This window comes from Acanthamoeba castellanii (assembly GCF_000313135.1).
Source record: "Acanthamoeba castellanii str. Neff unplaced genomic scaffold scf7180000084753, whole genome shotgun sequence".
Lineage (NCBI taxonomy): Eukaryota > Discosea > Longamoebia > Acanthamoebidae > Acanthamoeba > Acanthamoeba castellanii.
The window spans coordinates 442,653-452,298 of record NW_004457538.1 but is presented as its reverse complement, the minus strand read 5'-3'; the positions used below and the strand labels follow the sequence as shown (position 1 = coordinate 452,298).

At 57.7% G+C, this 9,646-nt stretch overlaps 5 protein-coding genes across 5 annotated transcripts in view; 3 read left to right on the top strand and 2 right to left on the bottom strand.

Annotated features, from left to right (window-relative positions):
- Nucleotides 1–1,727, bottom strand: part of ACA1_200570 (uncharacterized protein) — a gene marked incomplete at both ends in the record, with an annotated part of 2,301 nt that extends 574 nt beyond the window's left edge. The window contains 8 exons of the mRNA XM_004341784.1: nucleotides 67–139; nucleotides 247–299; nucleotides 408–486; nucleotides 601–808; nucleotides 916–1,013; nucleotides 1,052–1,156; nucleotides 1,286–1,366; nucleotides 1,526–1,727. Of these exons, the coding sequence (XP_004341832.1) occupies nucleotides 67–139; nucleotides 247–299; nucleotides 408–486; nucleotides 601–808; nucleotides 916–1,013; nucleotides 1,052–1,156; nucleotides 1,286–1,366; nucleotides 1,526–1,727 (899 nt within the window). The remainder of the gene's footprint in view (nucleotides 1–66; nucleotides 140–246; nucleotides 300–407; nucleotides 487–600; nucleotides 809–915; nucleotides 1,014–1,051; nucleotides 1,157–1,285; nucleotides 1,367–1,525) is intronic.
- Nucleotides 1,728–2,526: 799 nt separating this feature from the next.
- ACA1_200560 (Calciumbinding atopy-related autoantigen 1, putative) lies at nucleotides 2,527–4,376 on the top strand (the record flags this gene model as incomplete). Its single annotated transcript, XM_004341783.1, has 9 exons — nucleotides 2,527–2,736; nucleotides 2,850–2,967; nucleotides 3,067–3,177; nucleotides 3,266–3,508; nucleotides 3,593–3,696; nucleotides 3,789–3,882; nucleotides 3,988–4,069; nucleotides 4,157–4,210; nucleotides 4,286–4,376. The coding sequence occupies 9 exons, from the start codon at nucleotides 2,527–2,529 to the stop codon at nucleotides 4,374–4,376; spliced, it is 1,107 nt and encodes a 368-aa protein (XP_004341831.1).
- Nucleotides 4,377–5,242: 866 nt separating this feature from the next.
- Nucleotides 5,243–6,962, top strand: ACA1_200550 (protein kinase domain containing protein; the record flags this gene model as incomplete). The annotated part of the gene is made up of 7 exons (XM_004341782.1): nucleotides 5,243–5,314; nucleotides 5,423–5,746; nucleotides 5,872–5,965; nucleotides 6,096–6,181; nucleotides 6,299–6,445; nucleotides 6,552–6,714; nucleotides 6,868–6,962. 7 exons carry the CDS (start codon nucleotides 5,243–5,245, stop codon nucleotides 6,960–6,962), a joined length of 981 nt encoding a protein of 326 aa, XP_004341830.1.
- A 284-nt stretch (nucleotides 6,963–7,246) lies between these two features.
- On the bottom strand, nucleotides 7,247–8,176 carry ACA1_200540 (uncharacterized protein; the record flags this gene model as incomplete). Its single annotated transcript, XM_004341781.1, has 2 exons — nucleotides 7,247–7,342; nucleotides 7,514–8,176. The coding sequence occupies 2 exons, from the start codon at nucleotides 8,174–8,176 to the stop codon at nucleotides 7,247–7,249; spliced, it is 759 nt and encodes a 252-aa protein (XP_004341829.1).
- Nucleotides 8,177–8,807: 631 nt separating this feature from the next.
- The window catches only part of ACA1_200430 (elongation factor 1-alpha, putative), a gene marked incomplete at both ends in the record, with an annotated part of 1,434 nt that continues 595 nt past the window's right edge, over nucleotides 8,808–9,646 (top strand). The window contains 2 exons of the mRNA XM_004341780.1: nucleotides 8,808–9,120; nucleotides 9,177–9,637. Coding sequence (XP_004341828.1) covers nucleotides 8,808–9,120; nucleotides 9,177–9,637 — 774 coding nt within the window. The remainder of the gene's footprint in view (nucleotides 9,121–9,176; nucleotides 9,638–9,646) is intronic.

Below are 9,646 nucleotides of genomic sequence, written 5' to 3'. Positions count from 1 at the left end.
AACCCACACACCGATCAGTTAAAACGTTTTCTGAGAGTGAGAATGCAGAAAATGAAAATTTGGTACCGGTCGGCGAAGCCGTGGGGAAGCACGGCGAGATACATGTCCAGGTCGAACAGGGAGGGAAGCGACAGTATGTCTGATGTGTGGCGGCGGGGCCGGAAGAGGGGGGGGGGAAACGTTAGCGGCGACCGACACATGCGAATCGATGCGCGAACAGAGAGATGCGTGGGTAGTATAGATTACCATCGAGCTGCTTCTTGCTCAAGCATTCGATTTGTCGCAGCTGATCCCAGTGCCTGTACCGTCCGTAGGCGTAGGAGCAACCGATCAACGAACGGAAAGAAAGCTAAACAAAATTTGAAGAAGAAGAAGAAGAAGACGAAGGGTGAACGAGTGAACGGTACCTGCGCACGTATCCGTTCATTTCGTATTGGAGAAGGCGACAGTACAAGCGGCTGCTGCCCTGCGACAACTGCTCACCCACTACAATATAAAATTGTAAGCAATAAATAAATAAAGAAAAGTGATAATGTGATTATTATTTATTTAAGGATAATAATTGATATTTAATATAAAAAAATAAGGGAAGGGGCGAACCGGAGCAAAAGTCCCAGGGATTGGAGAGGAGCACGGCCCCGTCGACCTTGGCGCGGGAGCCCTCCTCGCCCAGGTACTTGGCCAGGATGTTGGCGCCGAGGGAGAAGCCGACGGCGATCACCTGCGAGGTCGCCCCGTGGCGCCGGTAGATGGCGTCCATCACCTCCTTTGTGTCAGCGGTGAGACCCGCATGGAACGTCTTCGGCACCTGTCATGTAGTGCACGTGTTGCGTGTTGCGTGTTGCGTGTGTCCTGGTTAGATGAGAGCGGTCGTAGCCACCATCACGGTGTCATTGAGGCGAGCGCTGGACGTACTCGGAGGGGCGAAGCGCCGCAGCCGCGCTGGTGCAGAACTACGCATCGCCAGTTCTGCGCTACGCCCTTGCGCAAGAACTGCCTGTTGATCGAATCGTCTGTCATTCAACTGTCCACGCACATGGCACACGCACACGCGGCGGAGAAGGGACATGCCTGATGTAGCGCGACCGCGAGGAGCCCTGGGTGCCGTGAAGGATGACGCACGTGACCATCGGGTCCTTGGCCGCCACCGTCCAGTCTGTACACCGCCAATCATCGCGCCCGAAGAAAGAGAGTGTGAGCGACGATCGCGACCGCGGCGCACCACAACAGCAACAGCGAAAGCGAAGAACGAAGAAGAGAAGAAAGAGCACGCGTGCGCGCATACCCAAGTAGAGCTCGCCGCCGTCAGCGAGAGGGAAGCACTCGGTCTCGAATTCGATGTCCACTCGCCTTCGGCCAACCACTCCTGTGATGCAAACACGCCACAGTCAGCTTACACAACACGCCTGCACGCGCGATGGACACGACACACAACACACACACACACACAACACACACACACACACGACACACACACACACACACACACAACGCGCGCATGGTGCCCAGAGTGAGAGGCACTGACCCAAGAGTGTCTGGAGGTGGGTGTTGTCGAGGCCGGGCGTGGGCCAGAACTTTTCCTTGAGGATGGGCAGGTCGCGCGCCAGCCGAGCGGCGACGCTGCCCTCGCGCGAGCAGTGGTAGACCTCGGGCTCCTTGCCCACGAAGCAGAGGTAGTACAGCGCGTAGATGGCCACCGCCAGCCCCAACACCACTTCGAGCGCCATCTAGGACTGAAGTCTTTGCCTTTATCTGCAAACAAATGAGACTAGAAGATGACATAAATACATCAATCGTGTAAAAGAAGAAAGGGCTATGATAGGAAGGGGCGATCGTACTTGCTTCAATTCAATTGGCCACGATTGAAGATTGAAGAGAAATCGTCTGAGTCGATCACTTCCTTTCTGTAGAAAAAGGAAAGGAGGAAGCTGCAACTGCAAGATGGTTCGATTGATGCTCGCGTGGTGCTGGGATCGCAAGGTTGGCGCGCAGCAACCAGAACTTCGCCGGAGAAAGCTGTGGAATGCAATTCTTCGAGCAAATATGTAAAGAATTCCTCTACTTTCTTTTTCACGAACGAGCCACCCACGGTCAACGACAACCACCATCTCGTAGAGAGCGAGATCAGCGCCAATCATCTTCGAAGCCTTACTCTTACATCCGCATAAAACGCTGAAGATGGTACGTCTTGTGCGCCTTTGTAAGCAGCCTGCTTGCCGCCCTGCATTCTTACCTTGGGCATTGGGAACGACATGTGTTAATAGTTCGTAGCCACCCGGCAACGCTCGGCTTCGGCCCTCGCTGGCCGTCGCCTCACCACGCGCGCCTTCTCCACAGCTTCTTCGTCCAGCCGCCTCTTTGCCTCCAACCACTCGTGCGCCCCCCCCCCCACCACCCAGATCACACTCTTATTATTATGTACATAAATCGATAATATTCAGCTATCCTAAATCCAAGTACCAATCACAACTGTTATGTTCATTCATTTATTGATTTAATTTATATTTCATTTTTGTATATTTTAGGATGGTGTTGGCGACGGGCGCGGCGGTCGGTGTCCTGGCGTCGGCCTACTACCTGGGGTCGTCGCCCCTGTTGGCGGTGGACGAGACCAAGGGCGCTCCGATCGACAAGGACGCCAACTGGAAGGAGAAGTGGCGCGCGAGGTACAACGACAAGATCAAGAACTGGTCCACCCCCGAGAAGATCTTCAACGTCTTCGCCACTGTGCGCAAGGTATGTCCCTCTCCCTCTCTCTTGTTGCCAACGCACACGCGCCGCACGCACACGCCGCACACACGCAACATAGACACGCAACTCACGTGTTGTGCGGTCACGTGGGGCGCTAGAATGGCGAGTCCTTCATGACGGTGGAGGACTTCTGCGATGCCATCCTGCCGGCCGACCACCGCCCGCCCAGCGAGAAGGGCAAGATCAAGAGGATCCCCGACTTCATCCGCTTCGCCGGTATACACCACCACCATCGGTGCCTCTGCGCACTCTCTAATTTCTTCTTTCTCTCTTTTCCACTTCTAACACGCACACGCACCACCGTACACGGCTCAGATCTGGATGGTGACGAGCTGATCTCGTTCGGCGAGTACAGCTTCTTCACCACCCTGCTCAGTCTGCCCGAGGAGCACCTCAAGGTCGCCTTCCAGATGTTCGATCTCGACGGTACGCGCCTGTCTCTCCCCTTCCCCCTCCCCCTCATCGTCTCATTCGCTTGCGCCTTCGTTCTTTGCTTCGCTTTTTTTTCCCCCAGGCAGCGGCGCCATCTCGAAGCAGGAGTTCAGGAAGGTGCTCCGCGTCCTTCGCAAGGAGTCTCCGCTGGGCTCGCAGCAGACCACGCACAAGAAGGAGGTGGAGAAGTCGGGCATCTACGCGCACTTCTTCGGGCTCGACGGCAAGAAGGAGCTGACCTACACCGAGTTCGAGAACTTCATCAAGAGCCTCCACCAGGGCGTCCTGCAGCTCGAGTTCGATCGCTACGACTCCAAGGGCGAAGGTGCGTGCCGCACACGCCGCTCTTGGGCCTGTCGCCTGACTGACATTCTTTCATCGTCGCGCGACGCGACGCGACACGACACAGGCAAGATCACCGCACGCGCGTTTGGCATGTCGGTGATCGGCTACGTCGACCCGAAGGACCTGCCCTCGTTCCTGACCAGGGTCGAGTCGCTCGACAACCGGAAGGTGCGCGTCCTGGGGTGGTCACTCGCCGGAATGCGGCATTCTGACTGATGAGTTGGTCCAACTTGGTTGGGTTTCGCGAAATCGAAACGTAGGGTGAACTGAGCTTTGAGGACTTTGTCAACTTCAACAGAGCCCTCAAGAAGCTGCCCGAGATCGGTCTCGCCGTCAAGCTCTACGCCCAGGGCGGTGAAATCAACAAGAAAGGCACATACCACCATCACCATCGCCATTGTGTCACCAGTTGATGATTGCGTGTGCTGACTGCGCTTAATCAACGCTGGGTGCTCCCAGACTTCGGCAGGGCTGTGAAGGCCATCTCTGGCGTCGACCTTAAGCCCGTGCAGATCGATGTCATCTACCACGTGCTCGACAAGTACGTGCACTACTCCCTCGCAACACACTGTTGGCTTGCACCTCTTGGGGCTCTCTCTAACGTGAGTGTGTGCTCGTCATCGCAAAGGGACGGCAATGGCAAGCTCGATCACAACGAGCTGGTGGAAGTCATGGCCAAGAGGTGCGCTTCACGCGATGCCCCCAGTTGGCGTGACGTTGTGTCGTGCGGTACTTACGTCGTGTCGTCGCGCAACAGGGTGGAGAAGGGTATGGCGCACCACAGGGACGTGGGCGTGGCTCGCTTCGTCAACTGCCTCGTGACGTGCTGCTCGCGCAAGGCGCTCTAATCTTGCTTTTGTATTTCTGAAGGTTCTGACTTTCTGAAGAAAGAAAAAACGATGTTCCGCTGCCGGGAATCGAACCCGGGGCGCATGGGTGAGAACCATAAATGTTACCGACTACACCACAGCGGATTGGTTAAAAAGAGGCAGACAGTGGTCAATTGGCACACTGGCCAGCAACAAAGCTACCACCGAAGGGCGGGATACCAGAACCCAGGCGCCTGTGGGCGGTGTGTACTTTTTTGACCGGACCTGTACCCGACGCCGCGTGAACTGTTCGGCCTCAACCGGAGGTTCCACTGACACCCACCTCCTCCTTAACCTGGTTGCCACGCTTCAGCACTCCTTAACCCAAAACCAAACGTTTGGTTAAACCTAACGTTTAAGCGCCTCTCCCCCGACACCCCAACCATCAAGTTCACAACACAACACCCACGGTCTCTTCGCTTTCTTTAGCATCACACACACTGCAGTGCTGATCAGCACGCACTCGATCCCTGGCACGCGCAGAAGACTCGCAGAGCCACATCTTCAACGCTACGTCGAGTCTCGTTTCACACACAGACTTCGGGTGAGAGATCATCATGATGCTTGTTCGTCTGCTACAGCGGGTGTGGACTCAACGGTTTGAAGATGTGGCGCATATGAGGGGGTGGTCGTGGTGGGAACCGCTTCGCCTGGAGACGTGTCATCCACTTCAACTGCTCCAGCCGCAGTCAACTCCGATCGCCGAGACCGACACAACGGGGACGCAAGAACGGTGGTCCTTAAGTTCAGTTCGCCCCAGCGCCGAGGAGGCTGCATCAACATCAACCACGACTACCGCCTCGCCTCCTGCTGCTGCTGCGACTTCGATTTGGCCCTCCGATGTGATGGTGGACGCCCTGCTGTGCGGGCTCCTGCCCTGCCTCGTCCTTGCAATCATGCTCCTCCTGTTTTTACTGGTGCTACTCCCCTCCCCCCCCCACACTAATCAAAACAATCAAAACAATCGCCATCTTTGTTTTGATCAAAAGTTTGTAAAATTTACATCTTTTGTATGATGTGTGCAGGAGAGGCGATGGGAGGAGGAACGAGCAGCGGGCAACGTGTCGAAGAGGCGGCGTGGCCGTGAGGGCGCGACCCAGCAGGGCCAGCCAGGAGCGGAGCAGCCGCGGGGAGACGACTGGGAGGGCCGGCGGGTGGGCGACTTCGTGCTGGGCCGGGGCATCATCGCCAAGGGCCTCTACGGCCACGTGCGCGAGGGCTACCACGTCGCCACGGGCACCAAGGTGGCGGTCAAGGTGGTCGAGAAGGCCCGCGTGCCGGGCCGCCAGTACGAAGAGATCGCGCTCATGCGCCGCACCAGCCATCGCAACCTGGTTCAACTGCTCGACGTACGTCGCATTCCATCCATTCTTGTGTGCGTGTGCGGTGGTGCGTGTGCGTGTGCGATGACTGTTGACGGTGCTGTGTGTGTGTGTGTGTGTGTGTGTGTGTGTGTGTGTGTTGGCGCGCTCAGGTGATCGAGACGAAGGACACGGCGTTCCTGGTGCTCGAGTTCCTCGGCGGCGGAGAGCTGTTCCACTACATGCACGACAAGCACCGCCTCTCAGGTACTACAAACCTGACCTAAGGCCTCCACATGTTTGCACACACCATGCGCCGTTTGTGTGTGGTGTGGTGTGGGGGGGGTGCGTGAGGTTGCGAGTTGTGTGAACTCACCGTGGGTGCGGGCCGGGGCAGAGGACGAGGCGAGGCGCTGTTGGCGGCAGATCGTGTGCGCGGTGGCCTATCTTCACTGCTCCGGCATCGCCCATCGTGATCTCAAGGTAAAGGAATCATGCACCGCACACGCACACGCACACGCACACGCACACGCACCACCGCACACGCACAAACCGGCTGACGTGGCGCGTATGTATGTTGATCGCGGGGGCATGCAACAGTTGGAGAACGTGATGTTTGCGACGCCGGGCGGGCGCAAGGTGAAGGTGATCGACCTGGGCCTCAGCTGCTCCGTCTGGCCCGGCCGACTGCTCACCTCCTATTGTGGCTCTGTCGAGTACGCCGCCCCCGAAGTGCTCCTCCGCCAGGTACCACCTTCATCACGCACGCACACACACACACGCACCACCGCACACGCACACGCACTACATAAGACACATTGCTGACATTCCCTCGGTGCGGGCTGGGATGCAGCCGCACGATGGCCGCGGGGTGGACGTGTGGGCGCTGGGGGTGATCCTCTACACGCTCGTGGTGGGGTTCCGGCCGTTCCTGGACCGCAAGGCCGCCCTGCAGGGCGACTACATCTCGCTGGACGAGGTGGCCCAGTCCCCCGACGGCGTCGACACGACCCCTGGTTCGTCTCCCCCGCCCGTTGGCTCGGAGTGAGAGTGAAAGCGAAAGCGACTCTTGTGTGGGCTGACCTTCTTCGTGCTTTTTTTTTCGTTCTTTTCGTTCTTCGTTCTTTGCTCTTCGTTCTTTGCTCTTCGTTCTTATTCTTCGATTGCAGAGTTCAGGGATCTGCTGCAGCAAATCTTCCAGATGGACCCGCGCCAGCGCATTTCCATCCATGGCATCATGGCACACCCTTGGACCGGCTTTTGATGCGTTTCGCACGACACGCGCACACTCAACACACGGCGAGCAAGGGAGAAGTGAGAGAGAGAGAGAGAGAGAACCGACGGCGGCATATTGCTGATCGTTGCGGATAGACTGGGTGTCGTTTGGCCTTTTCAATATATTTATGATGATGTACAAAGCACATACTCGATCGTGTGCTGGTGGGTTGAGTTTACTTACACGTCTCTCGAGAGCCTGGCATCGTGGCGAGGAGAGGAGCGAATATAGAGTAGTCGGGGAGAGGGAGGAGGCTGGGGCTGAGGCCGTTCTCAGGAGTGGTCCTGGGGCTTGGGCGCCTTCTTCAGCACTTTGGCCTTCTCCGCTGGTGGCACGCCCATGTGCGACACGTTCGTGATAATCTCCACCTGGAATAATCATCGCGCGCGCGCACACACACACACACACAGCGCGCGTTAGTTCCGTTACTGCGTGCGTGTGGTGTAGGTGTGTGTTGTGTTGTGTGCGTGCGTGCGGTGTAGGTGTGTGATGTGTGTGTTGTGTTGTGTGTGGTGCGTTAAAAGAGTAATGGCGCGTACGAGGCGCAGGTTGAGCTCCTCGATCTGGGAGTTGAGGCGCTCGTTATCGTCGCGCAGGGCGGAGGCGAGGCTGTCGGCCGCCTCGCGCAGGCGTCGCTCTTCGTCGAGCCGGCGCGTCAGTACGGCGTTCTCCTCGGCCAGCTTCCGCCGCTCCTCCTCCTCGAGCACGAACAGCCGCTGGAGCTCCTTGAGCTCGAGCTCCTGCCGGCGCGTCTTCTTAAACTTCATCTTGAGCAGCGACAGGAACTGGTGATCGCTGACCTGCTCGAGGCTGACCTCCACCATCCGCTGCTGCGGCTGTCGCTGCGAGGGCTGCGGCGTGAGGCTCCCGTTCATGTTGACGCTCACGCCCGCGGCGCCCCCGGCCGCCGAGCCGCTGACCAGGAGGCTGTCGATCTCGCGCGTGGGCGTGTGTAGCGCATGGGCGGATTGCGAGCGCGGGATGCCCGATGAGGCGGCATCGATGGAGCGCCTGTTGTTGGATGGGGCCGATGGCGATGGAGCGGGAGAAGGGGGCGGGGATGATGTTGTTGTGGCCCCTTGGCCATCGAGTAGCAGGGCGGCCGCGGGAGATGATGAAAGCGAGGGGGAGAAGGGGATGGACATGGGGGCGTCGGGGGCGAAGGAATCGGAAGAAGAGGGGTAGGCGGGATCTGCGAACATGGAGGCGGCGCGACGATGCCCGCGGGAGGATGGAGACTGCGGCGTTGCGGTGGCCATCATGCGAGGGGAGATGGTTGAAGAAGCTGTGGAAGAGGACTGGGCGGTACTACCAGCAGCGAACATGCCATCGCCCCCCGAGGCCCCATGTCGCGTCAGCAGGGACGGCGTAGGGCCAGGATGTCTCGTAGGGGAGGGAGGCGGATTGTTCGCCCCCTGAGTTGCAGATGCGGATCGTGTGCTGCTCATTTGCTTCATTCTATGCAATTGGATCCAATTGGAATTTGTAGATTAATCTGTTGGCAAGGAACCAAGGTCGATTGGGCGGGACCATCGAAGAGAAACCTCAGGGAAAAGGCATTTCAGATTTCTTTTATATTTCGCACGGGGCGATCAAACAGCGAGAAAACCGACAGACACGTGACTCTGGAGTTCCTCATGAAATTTCTGATGTTTATGAATTTTGATTGGCTATTCTGATAAAGAGGCAAGCCGGAGTTTATCTTGGAATATTCTCAGGCCACGTCATACTCCGGCAGGGGGGCACGGGGGACAAAAGCGGGAGGGCGAAGCGGCCGTCTTTTTTCTTTGCTTCCGAGGAGAGCGTAGACTATACCAACACCACCAATCCACCATGGGTAAGGAGAAGACTCACATCAACCTTGTCGTGATCGGTCACGTCGATGCCGGTAAGTCGACCACCACTGGCCACTTGATCTACAAGTGCGGTGGTATCGACAAGCGAACCATCGAGAAGTTCGAGGCTGAGGCCAAGGAGATGGGCAAGGGCTCGTTCAAGTACGCCTGGGTGCTCGACAAGCTGAAGGCCGAGCGTGAGCGTGGTATCACCATCGATATCGCTCTCTGGAAGTTCGAGACTGCCAAGTACTACTTCACCATCATCGATGCCCCCGGTCACCGTGATTTCATCAAGAACATGATCACTGGTACCTCGCAGGTAACGTATCCCTTCAGTTCGCTCTTCGCTCCAATTGTTGTACAGTACAACTCCGATCCGCATGGCTAATCTCCGTGACTCTACTTCAGGCTGATGTGGCTATTCTCGTCATCGCCTCCGGTGAGGGTGAGTTCGAGGCCGGTATCTCGAAGAACGGTCAGACCCGTGAGCACGCCCTGCTCGCCTTCACCCTCGGTGTCAAGCAGATGATCGTGGTCTGCAACAAGATGGACAACGTCAACTGGGCCGAGAACCGTTACAACGAGATCCAGCGTGAGGTGTCGGGCTACCTGAAGAAGGTCGGCTACAACCCCAAGAACATCCCGTTCGTCCCGATCTCCGGCTTCCACGGTGACAACATGGTGGACCGCACCGACAAGATGCCGTGGTACAAGGGTCCCACGCTCCTCGAGGCCCTCGACGACATCAAGCCCCCCAAGCGCCCCATGGACAAGCCCCTCCGCGTGCCCCTCCAGGACGTCTACAAGATCGGCGGTATCGGTACCGTGCCCGTC